An 18,576-nucleotide genomic window follows, 5' to 3' on the forward strand; every position below is an offset into this window, starting at 1 on the left:
TCACTAAATTTATTCCAGCCTTCAGCATACATTTGTGAATGCTCATTAAATGAAAGACATTTGCTATTTCTTGCATAAATGTCCTTTTAAAACAACTTGAAGTCTTCACTACTTGAGACTTTCTAACCTGTTCATGCTTAAGAGTCTGTTTGATAATGACTATGCCAAAAGGTTGTCCTGCCCTGACTATAAATTAGATAAGAAAAGCCTTTCCTGTCTACCCACAGGGCATCCTTACCTAGGCAGGAGCCCTGCTGAGTCCATTCTGCCTTTTGCTTGACTACATGGTAAATATAAGAGACTGATGTTTGAATAAACTGTGAAATCATCCAAATTATTTTACATTCCTAGCCTAAAAAAATCTCCTTAAAAAATATTTAAGTCTTCTGACAGCTACAGGTAGCATTTGATTCTGCTTGAAAGCCCAAGTGTAAGGGTGTCAAAAACCATTAGTATTTTAATAGCTCCCTTTCTTAGGTTATTTGTCAGGCATGAGTTCATCAGGAAAAGAACAAAAAATACTCTCAAGAAAATAGGCCAATGACATTTAGAAAATCAAGTAATTTTAATATATTGTTCCTTATGCTCTTTCTACTTTAAAATAAGATACAGTTAAAATAAATGAAAATGGTAGTTGTCAACATTTACTACTTCAATAGAGTTGTCTTCATTGTTTCCAAAGAAGACTTAAGGCAGTTAGTGCTCAGTAGACACCAATGGAAACCTTAGAAATTTCCTAATTCTGCCTCAAGACAAACTCTTGCTGTTTGAGAAAAGGCAGGTCAAGAAACAAGGTGTCCCAAGATCGAGTGGATTGGGGATGGGGGAGGGGTGGCTATATATGAAGTTTTGATATATCAACAACAAAGCCCGTCTAGTGTGCCTCCCTTAGAAAAATATGCTAATTCAAAGATATCTAACCAGCTTCACATTTAACTCTGACTTCAAATCAGAGTGGCAGAGCAGCTGTGCCTGGAGGCAATACAATCTTATTTCTATAAAAATCTCTCAAAGTGCCATATATAAGTGGAAGAGTAAAAATAGATAATCAAATCCAAATTAAGGCTATTAAGAATTGATTTAGTGTAAAGATAATATAGCAAGATTTTGTTTAGGTTATGGATGCTCTCTAAAAATGCATAATACTTGTTTGCCTAAAATTTTGATTATGTTTTATCTTATTTTGTCACAGTTAAATAGTTTTATCATTAGGGGTTTTAATTGCATATAGTTTATAGAATTCTTTCTGATTACTCTCTATCCATTTAACTGGAAAAAAAATCCCACTGTACCACTTATGAAAAGAGAACCACCTAATGAGCATGCAAACAAACTGCAGGCAGATGCAGCATAAGGTGTGGTTCAACAATTCATATCTGTGGAGCCTTTATCACAAAAGTTTTACAGACAGTTCACAGAGTGTACAGTGGAAGAGAAGTCCCTAGGAGAGTAGGAATTAATGTATCCTGAAAAACACCACTCAGTGGTATACCAGAGGTTACAAAGAAAACAATCAAGAAAAGAAAAAGAAATGACAAAACCAAAGTCTTCTTTCAACCTTCGTTGTATAGGCTCCACTACTGTGTAATTCCTCCCAACTTCTTGATCTCTTTTCTGCTTCTCCTTCACTTCACTACTCACCTGACTCCATTCTTAAGGTTCAGTCCTTAACTTGCCATTCACTTGTTTTAAAGATTCTCCTTTAGATAACTCACTTGCTTATGAATTATTAGCAATTCCCTGTGGGGGTGTCTTAACCTAGAGCTCTAGGCTGGGCCTCTTTCCTTTTTGACTTTTTTTTTTCTTCCCCTCTTTGACTTTTCCCCCATCCGTAGCAGCCGATTCATACTGGCATAGAGGTTGCCATGAAGTCCTTTCAATCCCTCCCTCTCACACTTTAGTTCCATACTAACTATGGGGACCTGTCATTTTCATGCTCAAAAACCTCAACAATCCAAATTCCTTGGCCTGGTGTCAGACCCGCAATATACTTCTTCCCCATCTGGTACCTTAAACTGGGCCAGCTGATTTCTTAACACTCAAACACCATAGTATGATATTTATTAAAATGCATTAATAAATATTTTAATTATCTTGATTTAAAAGATGAGATTTTACTATTTTCTGTAGACTACAGAAAATCTTTAGGTTTGGACTGTGTTGAATAAAGAAAATAGATAATGCCCTGTACTCATCAACAAATACATTCTTTTGTTTTAATCTTGCCACACTTTGCTTGACTAAGGGAAAGATATTTAATAAGTAGCCCTCCACTTCTAAGAAGTGAGTAACCAAATCGAAATTGAATCTCCCCTCCCCTACATCTGATCCAACAACTCTTTGAAGCTATGCATAGACCAAACAATCAAATATCTCCTTTTGATGATAGATAACTTCAAGGGAGGAGATGGGAAGCGGTTAACTGTGTTCACAGCTGGAACTTTAGCAACTGGCATATCAAATTATTTGGGTGACATTATGAGATTTGATTTTACTCCTTAATATACATTAATAGTTCCATTCAAGTATAAACATAAACATGTCTGTTCATTCAACACATTCTTATAAACACTTACATGCCTGATACCAATCCAACTAAGTATTGGGGTTACAGCAGTCAACAAGACAGATATGCTCCTTTATGCCTTGTCTCCACTCTGATGAAACTCATGAGTACTGTGACAGACACTGAATAAAAACATCTTCAGGGCAGTGTGTATTATAAAATGGGAAGACTAGGGTGTTACTAGAATGTACAGTTCTACAAGGTTCAGACTGGGGTTCAGAAAGGACCTCCTGAAAAATTGCATACATGCTACTGCTGCTGCTGCTGCTGCTAGGCTCACTCTTGCCCTTGGGTTTTGGCCTCATTTCTACTCATCTTTCAAGTCTCAGCTTGCATTTCAGATCCTTTCTGGAAGCCAGCTCTAAACTGTCCTCATGAAGTCTGGATCAGTCTTTCTGACTTCCTGGTCTTGCCAAAATTTTTTCTGTTGCCTCTAACCTGGCATTTACCAAAAGTAGGGCAATTATTACTAGTCTGTCTTTCAACTAGATGGTGCATTCTTGGAAGGTATCTATAAATCTTAAGTGCCTAGCAACAGCTTAATAAATTTTGCTGAATAAATAAAGATTTAGCACATACTTCATTTCTGCCTGTGCCTTTACAGCCAAAGCAAAAGATAACAGGTACAACTTGTAACCAAAGTGTTTTTGGTAGAGGTTTGGACCACAGCACAAAGGCTGGATAATTCAGTGCATGAGATGTCTGCTTCTGAAGTCCACTGAAGTTAGAATGCTTGAGGTCAGTTTGCTAAAATACATATAGGGACATTTTAGCCCCAACGTCCAGGAGGATACTTTACCAGAATTTTTTTCTATTCTGAGAGAAAACATGCTCTCTTTATATATAAAAAGAAACCTAAGAAGTCTGAGACTATAGCTATGATTTAAGAAGGCACAGACAACACACAGACAGCAAAAGATATACAGACAATAAAAAATTAAAATTGCAGCTAATAAACTCAAATTTAGGCTTTGGATATATATTTTTTACCCAAGCTTTCTATAATATTTCTAACAGAGCATAGGTTTATTAAAATTAACAAAAATGTTTTAATACTGAGTTTATTAAAAGAAATAAAAAGTGGTCATAATTAATTCCAGATTATTTTCATAATCCAAACCTCAGACTAGGAAAACAGTGCTATCTAGTGGCTAAATTTGGGAAGAAGAGATGAGGCACACCAGAGGCTGGAGAACCTCTGAGAGGCTGTGTCTCAATTGTTCAACTTTATGTTACAAGCTAAAAAAATGTATGCACATAAGTCACCAGCTCATGGATGGGAAAGGAATTAGACATGGATTCAAGCAGTTATATTAAGAGTATGGTATGGCAAAGAAAGTAACAACTTGGACTCTGAAGTCGGATAGGCACGCATTCAAAATTTGACTACGTGCCCTTAAACAAGTTATCAGACCTCTTTAATACTTGACTAGTTTCGACTATGAAATGGAGATAAAAATATTGACTCTCTGATAGAAATATTTCAGAAGGTTAAATGGGTAATATGCATAAAACATTCATCATAGTGCTTGGCATTTAGTAAGCCAAATATCTCAGTAAACATTAGCTTATTATTATTAATATTATCATTATTTTACATAGGCTATAAATGAATTTCAAATAGCTGTAGAAAATCTTTTAAATCTTTAAAAATAAGTTATGAGATCAATAACAATAAATACTTGTAGAAAATATAAATATTAGACATCAATTTTAAGTATATAAAAGCAAATTTAAAAAAGTTCAATCTTACATTTCAATCACATAGTTCAGTCGTAGGGTTAGTATTTTCAATGAAAAAAAGTAGTTTTTAGAAATAGAAAGATTTCCAATGAACTCCAAAATGTCATCCTATACTAAAAATAATCACTACCCTTTTTGCAATGAAGACATTTTCCTTAACCAAATCCTGCATTTTTGAACATCTAGTCCAATAAATCTACATACACACAATTCTTAAGATAAATTTGGTCATTTGGATTTCTTTCTACTTGGTTAGAAATATGAAGGGAAAACACAACAGAAATATGAATAGAAAATACTTTCTAAAAATGTAGGAACTCATCACATTTATATTAGAACAGAGAATTTGATCTTTGTGATATATCTTGTTCGGCTTGCTGTATAATCTACTAGCTTAATTATCATAACAGCCTTAGAACTTAAGCCAGTACACATTAGCTTTATAAAAATGCAATGCTCATCTGCTGTATATATAATAAACAGAAACATTACGATTTATAAGTAATTGTATCTGAGCCATTATATCCCAGACACTTTACTAATATTATAGTCACAAGGCTGAGTTCTCCAAGACCAGTGTACAAAGTTATCTGAACTAATTTTCCCCCACATAGTATCTAAAAATATATATTTTAAATTAACTGTAGGATGGTATATGCATATCATTAATCATATCACAATCATTGTGTTTGGCTGTGGCTCTTTTTTAATGACTTAAAATGGGGGCTGAGTTCATTATGTTGTTACTATTAATAATAAAAAATAACTGAAGTACATATATGAAATCAAAAAAGAAATACAATAGGAATTGGAACCATATTCTTGTCACAGCTGTGTCACTAACCAGCTCTGTACTCTGGAAGTTTTCAGCCTCTCTGGGTTTCTATTTATTCATGGATAGTACAAAATCATCCTTAAGATCAGGATAGATCTACTCTCTACAGGTTTTGCCATTTTAAAATATGTCACAATGGCTCTAAATCATAACCCTAAATTTAGGAATTACTTAATTATTCACGGTGAACTTCTCTGACTTATTCCAACTCTTTTTATTTGTATTGTTATACAAGAGAAAGGCAAGACAAAAACAACAAAAAAGACCTATTTAAGAGACTGCAGTATATTTTTACCTTTACTGTCATTTGTTAAGCACCTACTATATATACTTTACCTTCGGCAGTAAGGATTCACACACCTATTAAAAGATAGTTACATCCATGTCTTTTTCTTATTTACCTAATAATTATTTTAGCTTCCCTAGAAATTGGCACAGGTTTTTCTCTCAGTCACATGTTAATAATTCCAGAACTTAAGTCATCTGTACCCAAAAAACTCGTACAAAATCTGTCAAGTTTTTTTACATTTATAAATCTGGCAAACATTAGTGACAATCTCACTCTGAAAAACAGCACCCACAATCAATGAATGTGTTTTGACTGTGGAAGGTAGGGAGGACCCAAGGACATAACACAGAGGGAAAAAAACAAAAGCAAATAAAACCCAATCAACATGAAATGGTACCCTGAACAGAGCAGAGAGTTCTATGCGGTTGGGCATGGAGGACTGGTTAGAGATTTTTGACAGGAGTCCATCTTAGATAAATATCAGAGACTAAGTTAATTCATCTTCTTAGTGATTTTATCACATCTTTCCACAATAATACCACATGAAGCTCATCTACACTTACCATTTTGCCAAAATGCCAGTTAAGGTATTTCTAACTGCACTGGCAAATGTGGGAGATTAAAACAGATGACATATTTAATACTTCAAATTGTATCTTGACATATAGTAGGTCCACTACTTTAAAAAGTGTTATGAGAAAGAGTGCCTTGGATAACACTGATCAGCAATGATTGAATGTTAACTTCAGATAATTATAATAATAAAAAATTCACTAGAGACCTGATAGAAGAACCTAAGACACAACCTCAAGGCAATAATATAAGGATGAAAAATACGAGTACGCAATCTCATAGCAAATATGTACATGCACACATTTTTACTATTTTAGTTATATTGGAACTTGAGAATTTCACAGCAGTCTACTAAAATCACAGATCAATAGGATAAAAGTAGATAAGAAGAATGTGCAATTTATAAATACGGTTTATTACCATGGTTACAAACTTTCAGAACAGGCCTCTGAGACATTGGACTGAGACTCTGCCGAACATCTGTTAAAAAAAAAATAAAATAAACTTAATATAGAGGTCTGTGCATCTCAAGAAGGAAAACAGTATTAGACATACTTTTTTCCAAGGTTATGTATTTCTGGCAGCAAAGTAATGCTTCAATACCCTGAAATACTTGAAGCAATAATGTTATGACTTTTACTTCCCATTTAATTATGCTACTGTAAACTCCACTGGGATAAGGTACATATGGTTCTTTAGATGAGACTTGTCACACTAATCAGGATTTTCTAGGTTCAGTGCATTGATTTGTTAATGTGCTACTGACATCGGCCAACTGGAATGCATATCTCTCTGACACTTGTCTGTGCAAGGGATTAAGCAAACTTATGAAACTTCTGAACAGTTGTTGCCCACGGCACTGCATTCTTGACACACAACTTTAAAAGAATGAGAAAAACAGGATTCTTTCTCTGTGATAGCTCCCTAGAAAGTAACATGAAACAAGTATAGGGTTCACCTTTCAGCATCGGTGTCCTTTTTCTTCTGTCGCGGAAGGCAGCCCCGGACTGCAAGGCCTCCAGCAGATTATCCATCACTCCTGTCTCATCACCCTCTGTGAAAAGAGATGCAGGGAATTCCATCAGCCCTCAGGGTTACCATAGCAATGTCAAAGCGTATACAAAAACTGGTGATGGTGATGGTAGGGAGAAAAAAGATCAGATGCCAGGACTAAGCTAGCAATTTCAAAATAAGACAGGACTTTAACTCTCTCATTAAATCAACTACCTTTTAATGAAAACTGCCTCATTAGTGCCTATGTTACTGTGCACTAAAGGGACCAAGTTCCACTGATTCACTTCAGAGCACTGCTTTTATAGTCCAACAGCACAATTACCTTAAATGGAATGTGGTTCTAGTCATGTTTGAGTCTTGAGTTATAAATCACATTTCCTTTGTAGAGATGAGCTATTTTCAAGGCATCATCCTCTATTCTAAAGTCAACCAGGTATGGGAGAGAGTAGGTTTTTTTTTTTTTCTTGAGACAGAGTCTCGCTCTGTTGCCCAGGCTGGAGCGCAGTGGCGAGATCTCTACTCACTGCAAGCTCTGCCTTCCAGGTTTACACCATCCTCCTGCCTCAGCCTCCCGGGTAGCTGGGACTACAGGTGCCTGCCACCACGCCCAGCTAATTTTTTGTATTTTTAGTAGAGATGGGCTTTCACCATATTAGCCAGAATGGTCTCAATCTCCTGACCTCATGATCTGCCCGCCTCAGACTACCAAAGTGTTGGGATTACAGGCGTGAGCCACTGCGCAGCGCCCGGGAGAGTGTTTTTGTTGTTACTGAGATTCTGCTGTCTAAACTTAGCAGACAAATTATATTTCCATGCTAACTTTTAAATATAACAGATTATATTTCCATGCTTCCAACAATTGATTTTTCATATCAGAAGATAATCATCCCCTGACTTGAGGTGACACAGAAAAATCACTACAAAATTTTACAGAATGTATAGGTTTATCTTCTATAATGAAAAATAAATCAAAAGAGGCTCTCTGAAATCAAAAGGACTGCATTCCATTCAGATTACTTTAAATTGATATCCTGTATATAATTAAGGAAAGACGTGGGTATAGAGCCAATTATCTCTACAAAGAACAGATTATGCCTGTAATACTTATAAGTATTTATAGTTATCAATGTTAAGTATTGTTCAAAGAGAGCAGGAGAAAAAGCTTCAAAGGAATTACTGGCCCAAACCAAATTCAAGGAAACCGTAAGGACTTTTTGCCCGTCCAGACAAGGTAACTTGCAGGCATTCTTTATGAAATTGTATGGCTGGTATACTGCTACATTTAAAATAATGGAAAGCTATTTTCCTTCAAACTTTTATTTTTTCCTTTTTGATACACAATCCCTTTACAGAGATAAGATGAAAAGTGAATGCAGTAGAATACAAATAACATACTCATTTACAGTTTATAAACAGATATATAAATATAAATATGTATCAGCCCCTTTTCCATCTGCTGCTATTTCATATTTTTAGAAGAGTACTAAACCTTGTAGGTGTTATCAAAAAAGGTGGGTGAGAAATAGAATATTTGGAAGTTGTGAATTTACAGTAAATGTAATTCTAAGTGATTTGATGGCTATTTTAACTAAAATACATTAAATATTTCAGACAAATAGCTATTTGAAAATTTATTTTCAAATTCAACTATAGTTTTCCTTAAAAAACTGCAGGCAATGTCAAATATTTAAGATAGTAAAAGAAAAAGAAAACATTTCAAAATCTAAAATTACAATTTTAAATCTTTTTCAAGCAGTCATGAGATTGAAAAAAAATCCTAGTACTGAAATCAAATAGAAACAAATAAACATGTTTTCATATGGATAGATTATAAAGGAGGGGGAAAAAAGAAATCCAAGTAACTTTTGAATACTTTAATGGCATAAAGTTTAAGGGAAAAAAACTATAAAGAAAATGTGAACTTTCTTCTTAGTAAATTTATTGTTGGTAGTGGTATTGATGTAGTGATTCTCAGACTATTGTGTGTGTGTAAAAGATGGAGCAGATGTGTAAATGTGCTGATGTGCTCACTGTGGGAAAGAAAATGGAAATATGGAATTGGAGAAAAAGAAAAAGAACCAAGAAGGGTTGGATTGGATGTATAGGTATTAATGTAAGCTCAAGGCTTAACAAAACAAAACAAAACAAACAAACAAACAAACAAAAAAACCCTTTTCCTATAACACTATAGTAGTATCAATGAGCGTTTGGATCTTGGTTTCTAGCTACCGTTACTAGTCCTAAAATCTTGGTTTCTAATGACCTCTCTCACCCTCAGACCTTGGTTTCTACATACCATTACTCCCTAAAAGGAATGACAATGCTTACAGAAATGGCTGATTCTAGAACTGAGGCCAAGAAAGTGTGAAATGAGTCAGAAACATATTGTTGTGCCAGAAAATAAGAAAGTGCTCAAAAATAGATAGTGATATGTTGAAAAGACAAAGAAGCCAGATTGAAACATTGCCTTGGCCAAATTTAGGACAACTGAGTATCAAATAAATAATGATGGGAATGGGATTATTGCACACTGAGGAAAAAAGAATCATGCATCCATAGTGATACTAAAAAATACATAGTAATAAAAATGTAGGAAGGAGAGTTCCTCTTTAAAGAACAGTGTCAACTAATAGATGTCAAAGATATGAGGGAAATACAAAATTCACCACATTACAATACACATAGTAAGAAATGATTCAGGCAGGAGTCATCAACAGTTGCAAAAACTATTGTGTGTAAGGATGTAGAGGAACAGGATATAGAGAAATCTGGTAGATACCACCTTATCCAAATAATCAAATTTGACATTACCAATAATGTGGAATATGCTGATATCAATTGCCTCCTGAAGTGATGCACAACTTAACCTGTGTAGCACTTCACACAAAAATATTTAACTTGAATCTGAATGCAAGGCAACAATCATAGAAGTCCAAAGTAAGGGACATTCTGTGACACAACTGGCCTAGGATCTAAAAATGTATCAATATCATGAAAGACAAAGAGAGGAAGAAATAGAGAAAGAGAGAAGAAAAGGCTAGAGAACTGTTCTAGATTAAAAGAGACTAAAGAGGCACGACAATGAAGTATAGAGGAGTCCCTGATTAACCCCTGAATTGAAAGAAGTTATGTATGACGTTATTGGGATAATTGGAGAAATTTGAATATGGACTGGGTATCAGATAATTACATTGTACCAATGTCAAGTTATCAGAGTGTGATAACTGTATTATGGTTCACTAGAATAATCTCATTGTTCTTAGGCAATAAATGCTGACAGTTTTAGGCTCACAAAACAACTTACACAGTCTCATGTTTATTACTTCATGCCTTTGAACATGCTATTATATCTACACAGAACATCTGTCTCACTTTCTTCACCAAGCTAGCTCTTACTCTTCCTTCAAAACAGAGAACTGAGAATCCTCTCCTGACCCATGTGGCATAAACTAGGTGCCCCTCTGTGTCCCAGTGGTCTGTAATAGATATACCAATAAATTCTTTACAATGTTATATTGTTTATGTGACTGTTTCTACCACTAAACTACGAGCTCACTGAGGGCAGGGATTATAGATTTCATTTATCTTCAACACCTGGCAAAATGCGACTATTATATAGAGAGTGTTCAATAAATATATGCTGGCTAAATTAGCTAAATACATGTTGACTAAATTAGCTAAGATGGTCAGCTGGAAGGGTTGATTATGCATGAGAATAAAGGTCATAGATGGACAGGGGTCCAGGGAAGAGATGGGAATACATTCCCGCCACCATTCTAAACAACACAGCTTTCTTTCTTCCTTTTCCCTTGTCTCATACATCTATTTAGTTGTCAAATACTATAGATTGAAACTCCCCATTATCTCCTGAACTAATCTGCTGTTCCTTTTCTAACTACACTTTATGTTGGTATTACAGAACTGAACTATTTTTTATCTGGAATACTGCATGAGTTGCCTAGTCACATTGCTTCCAGTTTCTCCCTAATTCTGCCCATGCATTACTGATAAGTAAGTCCTACAGCAGAAATGATCTTCAGTTTCCCCGGTCACAAAGTTTCAATATATCTCAGTTCTTACAATATAAAGTTCCAACTCTTTTTTTCATTTTTATTTTTAATTTTCTTTTTTTTGCTCAAATGGATTTTGACAGATAAAGTCCAAACTCTTATTCTTACCCCAACAATGATTTCAATTGTATTTCCAATCGTATCTCTTACTTCCAACCATCACAACCTGTTCTTTAGCTAAAGGCAACTGCCTGTGATTCTCTACAAACATTCTTTCTCTCGTCCATCACTGTCCACTGGAACCTCTACCCCTGCTCTCATTCTCCAGAGCGGATGGCTATTTTTGGCCTTCACTCTCACATGCATAATGGGAAGAATACAATAATGAAGTAAAACAACTTGCATTCTAGTCTGAGCTTTCAACTACCTGTGAGACACTAGACTATTATTTACATAATCATTCCTGACATATGCAATACAGACAATACCTGTCTAGGGTTAATGAGGGAATCAAATGAGATAATACAAATGAAAGCACTTGATAAATGGCTAAGTGATATACAAATATAGAGAAAGAAATTCACAGATAAAATCCATGGTAAATTACAGGACATGTATGAAATGCCTGCTTATTATTAAATGTTTCAAGCACTGTTTTAGATATATTACAAATGAAGGAAGTCTTTTTCTTTTTTTTTTTTTTTTTTTGAGATGGAGTCTTGCTCTGTCGCCCAGACTGGAGTGCAGTGGCGTGATCTCAGCTCACTGCAACCTCTGCCTCCCGGGCCCAAGCGATTCTCCTGTCTCAGCCTCCCAAGTAGCTGGGATTACAGGCGTGCACTACCATGCCCACCTAATTTTTGCATTTTTACTAGAGACAGGGTTTCACCATGTTGGCCAGGCTGGTCTCGAACTCCTGACCTCAGGTTATCTGCCAGCCTAGGCTTCCCAAAGTGCTGGGATTACAGGCATGAGAATCACCGCGCACAGCCGAGGGAAGTCTTTTATAGTGTATTCTATTATGCTCTTCATTAGGTATAACATCATTTCTAAGAAAAACTCTGACTTGAAGTACAAATAGACTCTTGAAATAAACCAAAGTGTAAGATGGGGACATATAAAGAAGATGTTCTTCCAAATGTTAAAAATGCATTTAGAACATTCAACCAACACATGTTCACCTGGCATATGGTACTGTGTGCCAGGATGTTACTAGGCACTAAAGATACCTAAGACCCATGCATATGGTACTGTGTGCCAGGATGTTACTAGGCACCACGATACCTAAGACCCATGCATATGGTACTGTGTGCCAGGATGTTACTAGGCACCAAGATACCTAGGCCCCAAAGGTAAACACAAAAGCATTTCTGCTCTCACAAGCAGAAAAGTGTATATATGAGTTACTGGAGATGTACAGCTTCCTAGTGAATGATGACTTGAAGAATAAGCAGGAGTTACTCATGTTAGGGACTGTAGAGGGAATAGCATTCTTGGCAAAAGGAATAACAGGTACGAAGGCAAAAAGTATGAATAAAAACAAAAAATGAGGTGTAATAAGATGTTTAGATGATTTATATTTACAGTATTCTAACATAGACCAGAGAAGTTAAAATTGGTCAGTTTTTCTTAGAGTAGAATTCAATTTCTCCAGCTATAATTTATATTAAAAATATTTATAGTTTCTCCCCTGCTGTGAAAACTCTTAAATAAATAGACTAACTGCAAAAGTCAAAGATTTCCTATATCTGAAAAACATATCATCTTAATTTGTAAATGGTATTTTAAAAAATTGCACTGTGTCAAAGGAAATGGAGAAGGGAGAGTTAAGGACATTTCTAAAGTGGAATCAATAGGTCTTAGGAACCGAAAGAGGGCGGAACTGCTAAGGACATGTCTGAGATCTCTGCGGCCCATTGCTGGAGAAAAGAAAATATGAAATTTAAATATTATTGATTTTGATGGGGAACAAAGATTGGAAAATATAATGAGTTTCCTTTTGGACATGTTAATGGAAGGTGCTAGCAGGGACCTCCAGTAACTTCTGGAAGACAGCTGGAAATTCGGGCCTCAAATTCAGACAAAAATGTGGGTAATATTTTTGGAAGTCATTTCCATATTGTAAAAAATACTCATTCAGCACTCTGGAAAAATATATGCCTGAATCAGAAGAGGTGGCATCTTGGAAACCACCTAACTTTAAAGGACAGGAGAAAAAAGATAAGTCAGTGATCCAGTAGGAACTCTCTTTCCTTATTCCATTTTCTTCAGCCAAGGTACAACACTGAAATTTTAAATAACTAAGCATACAAAGAAGATCCTAAAAGGTTCTAGAATGCTGCAAGCAAGTAAACAAATGAAAACAGGTCAAATATGTAGGAAGGAAATAAGACTAGGACTGGATTTCTCAATGGCAACACTGAATTCCAAAAGATAGGCAAGAAATGGTTTCCAAATTCTGAAGCGAAATTATTTCCAGTGAAGAAATGATTATGTTGCTAATCAGACAAGGATAGAAAATGGACATTTTTCAAACATGCAAGTGTCTATACATGCCATCTTAGAAAGAGACTGCAAGACGTGCTTTTGCAAAACCAAAACAAGAGGGGTAGAATGGTAAGAAAGAGGAAAACATGGCATCCAGAAAAGGAGAAGGGACAAGAGAGCAAAGTGGCAAAAGGAATTCCCAGGATGTCCCAGTCTCAGAGCAGCCAGTTTAGATCACATGGATCACATGGGAGGAAATTGGGCAGTGGGACAGAGTAGTGGCCACAGAACTGGTAGCAAATCTATTGTGTCGGACCATTTGCAAAATGATTGCTGATTATTTCCCAGATCCATTGAAGACTTTGGATAATACAGTAACAGGTATGTATGTACAAATACTAAACAAACTTTTTGAAAAGTCTCTATTAATCTAGAAACAACAAGATTGTCCCATAGGAAATGCTGTAGTCTGAATGTTAGACTTGATCTCCAATGTAATGGTATTAAAAGGTAGGGTCTTTATGAGGTGATTAGGTCAGGAGGGCAGAAATCTCATGAATGGGATTAGTGGCCTTATAAAAGAGGTTCAAGGAAGCTGTTAGTCCCTTCCACCACATGAGGACACAGCAGCAAGACACCATGTATGGAGCAGACAGTGAGCCATCACCAGGCATAAAATTTGCTGGCATCATGATCTTGTATTTCCCAGCCTTCAGAACTGCAAGAAATAAATTTCTGTTGTTTATAAATTACCCAGTCTAAGGTGTTTTTGTTATAGCAGCAGGAAAAAACCAGGACAGAAACAAGGAATACTGAAATTTGGGGTAAAGAAAAAAAAACTTAAAAATTAAAAAAAAGAAGAAAAATAAAGAAAACAAAGTATATTTACATAGTGCCAATATTATAAACACTGGCCATTCTGTTGGCCATCAACTGTGATATAATTATAATGAAAGACAATGGGGTAAAAGAAGAGGGGTAATCCACACAAGGTGGATTAGTGGTGAGAGGGCATTAGGGAACTAAATCAGGAACTCAGTAATGTCTAAAATAAAAAATTGATATGCAACAGTCTATGCTATTATCTAGAAATAAGGAACACATAAATATCAGAAGAAATATCTAAGAATTAAAAGTGATTGCCTCTGGGAAGTGGGAGGAGGTTGAGAGGAGTGAGGGAGAAGATATTTTATCATGCTATGAGCCTATTATATTTAATTTAGGAATTTGTAGACATTGATAAATACAAGATAGTTAAAAATTTTATTGAAAGAGAAAGAAGATGACTGAGGAAGAGAATGTGAAGGAAGAGGTTGATTCTTGACCTAAAGATGCTTACCTCTGAGAAGGGGAGGAAGACAGGTAAAAATCGTAAAACACAACAGGTTGAATATTATGACAGAGATATTCAGCATGTGGTACAGGGTGGTGGGCATGTAGTATGGGGCAGAGGGAGAAGGAACAGCAGTTACAGAAGGCTCAGAATATCTGAGACTTAAAGAACCGATTTAAGAGTGCCAGAGCTGTCAAAAGAGACAAGACCCAGCTAAAGCTGTCAGGAAAGCTGTACAAGGCAGGGATTCTTGAAGAATGTGCAATGGATATGAGTAGGAAGAGATAACAGGGGTAACGCTGTGAGGTGAAGGTGAAGAGAGAGCCGGGGCCAACTCACCATGGGCTGAATATACCATGCTATGGAGTTTAGACTTTAAAGGAGCCATGAAGTCATTTTAAGCTAGGAAGTAACATGGTCAAATTTCTACTTTAGAAAGAATATTTTGAGAAGAGAAAAGACTAAAGGCAAAAAACAAACAAACAAAAAACAAACCCAAGAGGCATGTTTAATGATTTAAATCTAGACAAAATGTGATTTCAGGGCCCAAGTAAGTTATAGAAGTGGTGAAAATAGAAAAGAGAAAGGAGGAGACATAGAGAAATCTTGGTCTCCATGGTTGTGCATATTATAAAGAAATAGTTAAGGCTGATTTCCAGGCATTTGGCTCAGCCAATTGTATATATATTGATATCATTTGCCAAGTACAGAACCGTCTTTGTTTGGTGATAGATAGAATGAGTTGGATCTAGACAGGAGCTCAATTTTGGATATGTTAAGTTGAAATGTTCATGAGATATACAAATACAAAGTGATTCAAGGTGTCTAGAGGGCTGATAGAGTCACAGGTTTAAAACTTGGGAAAGAGGAATTGGTTACACTAATACATTCAACTTAGAAGCATAGGTCGTACCTGAAACTATGGAAAAGAGTACAAGCATAGTAAAGTGGTAGAGAACACAAGTTCTGAATTCATCCATTTAGATTCAAACCAATGGCTACCCAACTAACAATCAGTGTTATTGGCATATTACTTAGTCTCTAAAACCCTCATTTATTCCCCCTAAACGTTGAAAGGGCAAGAAGAACAGCACCTATTTCACAAAATATTGGGAGGATTAAAACAGATAAATCACATACAATGCTCAGTAGGGTGCCTGGCTCATATTAAGAGCTTACTAACAGCGAATCTTTGTTATTTTGCTTATTGATATTATGGTAGAGCTTGAGCTCTCTTAGGGAGACAGTGTGTAGTGACAAGAAAAGAGAGCTGAGGGTAATGCACAAGGCAAACTAATAGGAAAAGGTGCTTTTAAGAGGAAATGATTATTATCAACCTGTGATCATTTTCCATTGTGTTTACTTTGTGTGTGCTTTTATAGCTCCTTCTTTTACTCTCCACTGTCTCCTGACATACTTTCCTAAAGTCAAACAACTATATATTACTATTATTTATTTATTTATTTAGAGGCAAAGTCTTGCTCTGTCGCCCAGGCTGGAGTGCAGTGGCACGATCTCGGCTCACTACAAACTCCGCCTCCCAGGTTCAAGTGATTCTCCTGTCTCAGCCTTCTGAGTAGCTGGGACTACAGGTGCACGCCACCACACCAGCTAATTTTTTGTATTTTTAGTAGACACAGGGCTTCACCATATTAGCTAGGACGGTCTCAATCTCCTGACCTCGTGATCCACCCGCTTTGGCCTCCCAAAGTGCTGGGATTACAGGTGTGAGCCACCGTGCCCAGCCTATATTATTATTATTTTTTGAAGACAGCTCTGTCACCCAGGCTGGAGTGAAGTGGTGTAATCTCAACTCATGGCAACCTCTGCCTCCCAGGTTCAAGTGATTCTCATGCTTCAGCCTTCAGAGTAGCTGGGATTATAGGCATGTGCCACAATGCCTGACTAATTTTTTGTATTTTTAGTAGAGATGGGGTTTCACCACGTTGCCCAGGCTGGTCTTGAACTCCTGAGCTCAGGCAATCTGCCCGCTTCGGCCTCCCAAAGTGTTGGGATTACAGGTGTGAGCCACCACGCCCAGCGACATTTTCTAATATTTCAGTAGTAGTAAGTGACATAAAGATTACAATCTGGAATTTGGAATGGGACTAGGGAAGGAAAGCACAGTTTCCCCAAAGGTTGAAAGTGTGCAGTTGATATACAAAATTCATAGGCTTATAGTTTAACTCAATTCTAGAAGAAAAACCACACACGTGCATACACACACACACAGTTGCCCTAACATAATTACATGAATTATTCCTCTATGATTCTGGTTATAGAGATTTTAGGGAAAAAGATTATACAGCTTCTCTTGGTAACCCAGTTCAGTCTTTAACTAGCTAGAACAAAGCTCAAAATACTACTTAAACCAGACAGCAAAAAGACAGGAATAACTTCAAACAAAGTCTTTGAACTTGTCTTAATCCAGATGTGAAACTGAAAATTTATTTGAGTCAAGGGAGTTAGAAAGCCGATTTTCATTGGGATTTAACTGATAAAATGATAATCAGAACAGTTCTCTTTCATACTGTAATTAAGTGACTGGCTCAACCACAAGAAGTGGAATTTTATGGGGGAAAAACTCCAATAGGTTAATATTTCTGTTTTTTTCTCCCTTATTCGTCATGATTTGTACAAATTTCATTAAATATATTTCTGTTACAAGTTAGGAGAAAAAATTAGAATATTTTACAAGAAAGGAAGTTTTATTTATTTTTTCCTTAAAATAGAGCACCCAAGAGCAAAGTTAAAGAGTGAAACTCCTGGACTTGAATCTTGCTTCTTACTCTTATCAGCTGTGTGCTCCTTAAAGACCACCCCTGTCTCCTTGTGCCTCCTCATACCTATAAGATGAGGATAATAATAGTATTTATCCTCAAAGACTGTTGTGAAGATTAAGCAAGGTATACAGAGCTTAGCACAGTGCCCCCCATATGTAAGGCTTAAAAAATATTAGCTATTCATATTTTTAATATTTTGATGACTATTCTTGTTCACTAATATAGCAAATATTGCTGATTAGTCAATGCAACACATTCATTCTCTACCTTCTCCTTCCTTCCACAGAGGCTAGGAAAGCTAAAATTTCTCTCTGTGGCTCCCTTGCAGCTAAGCTAGAAGTGGCCATGTGATGCATTTCTGTCTAATAAGGCATATATGTACATAAAGTATGGTATTTCTAGAAATAAAAGATGTATATGTTGATAACCACTCTTCCTCTTCCTATCTTAAATATGGCCTGGAATTATGGCAGCTATGACTGCTATCATATGTTACCACCTCCTTCTTCCTATCTTGAATAGGCCTGGATCTGTAGCATCCATCTTATACTTAGGAGTACAGACCACAAGGTCATTCTTTTAGTTGCTCTGGATAAAACATACAGCTTGCTGGAGCCCAGGAGGCAGAGGTTGCAGTGAGCTGAGATCCTGCCTCAGCACTATAGCCTGGGTGACATAGCAAGACCCTGTCTCAAAAAAATCCCATGACCAACAACAAAAAATAAGGCTACATTTTCAAAGTTTAAGTGAAAAATATTTTGCAGCTACATTAGAATGTGTAAACCATAATTAGCATACAATTTGTTACATTGTATCCAAATTTGAATCTAAATAATTTCATGTCTTAAACTAAATAGGATTATAGAGATGATATTTATGAAATAAAGGATTATTATTCTACAAACTCTCCAGCTTAAAAAAAGAAACCTATTCTTGGATGTCA

At 36.1% G+C, this 18,576-nt stretch overlaps 1 protein-coding gene across 2 annotated transcripts in view; it reads right to left on the reverse strand.

Annotated features, from left to right (window-relative positions):
• DIAPH3 (diaphanous related formin 3) overlaps nt 1–18,576 on the reverse strand; it is a 489,712-nt gene that overhangs the window by 102,231 nt on the left and 368,905 nt on the right. For both annotated transcript variants that reach the window (XM_003825324.5, XM_055096829.2), the window contains 2 exons: nt 6,965–7,060; nt 6,427–6,486 (listed from right to left, as the gene is read on the reverse strand). In XM_003825324.5, the coding sequence (XP_003825372.4) occupies nt 6,427–6,486; nt 6,965–7,060 (156 nt within the window). The remainder of the gene's footprint in view (nt 1–6,426; nt 6,487–6,964; nt 7,061–18,576) is intronic.

This window comes from Pan paniscus, chromosome 14 (genome assembly GCF_029289425.2).
Source record: "Pan paniscus chromosome 14, NHGRI_mPanPan1-v2.0_pri, whole genome shotgun sequence".
Lineage (NCBI taxonomy): Eukaryota > Metazoa > Chordata > Mammalia > Primates > Hominidae > Pan > Pan paniscus.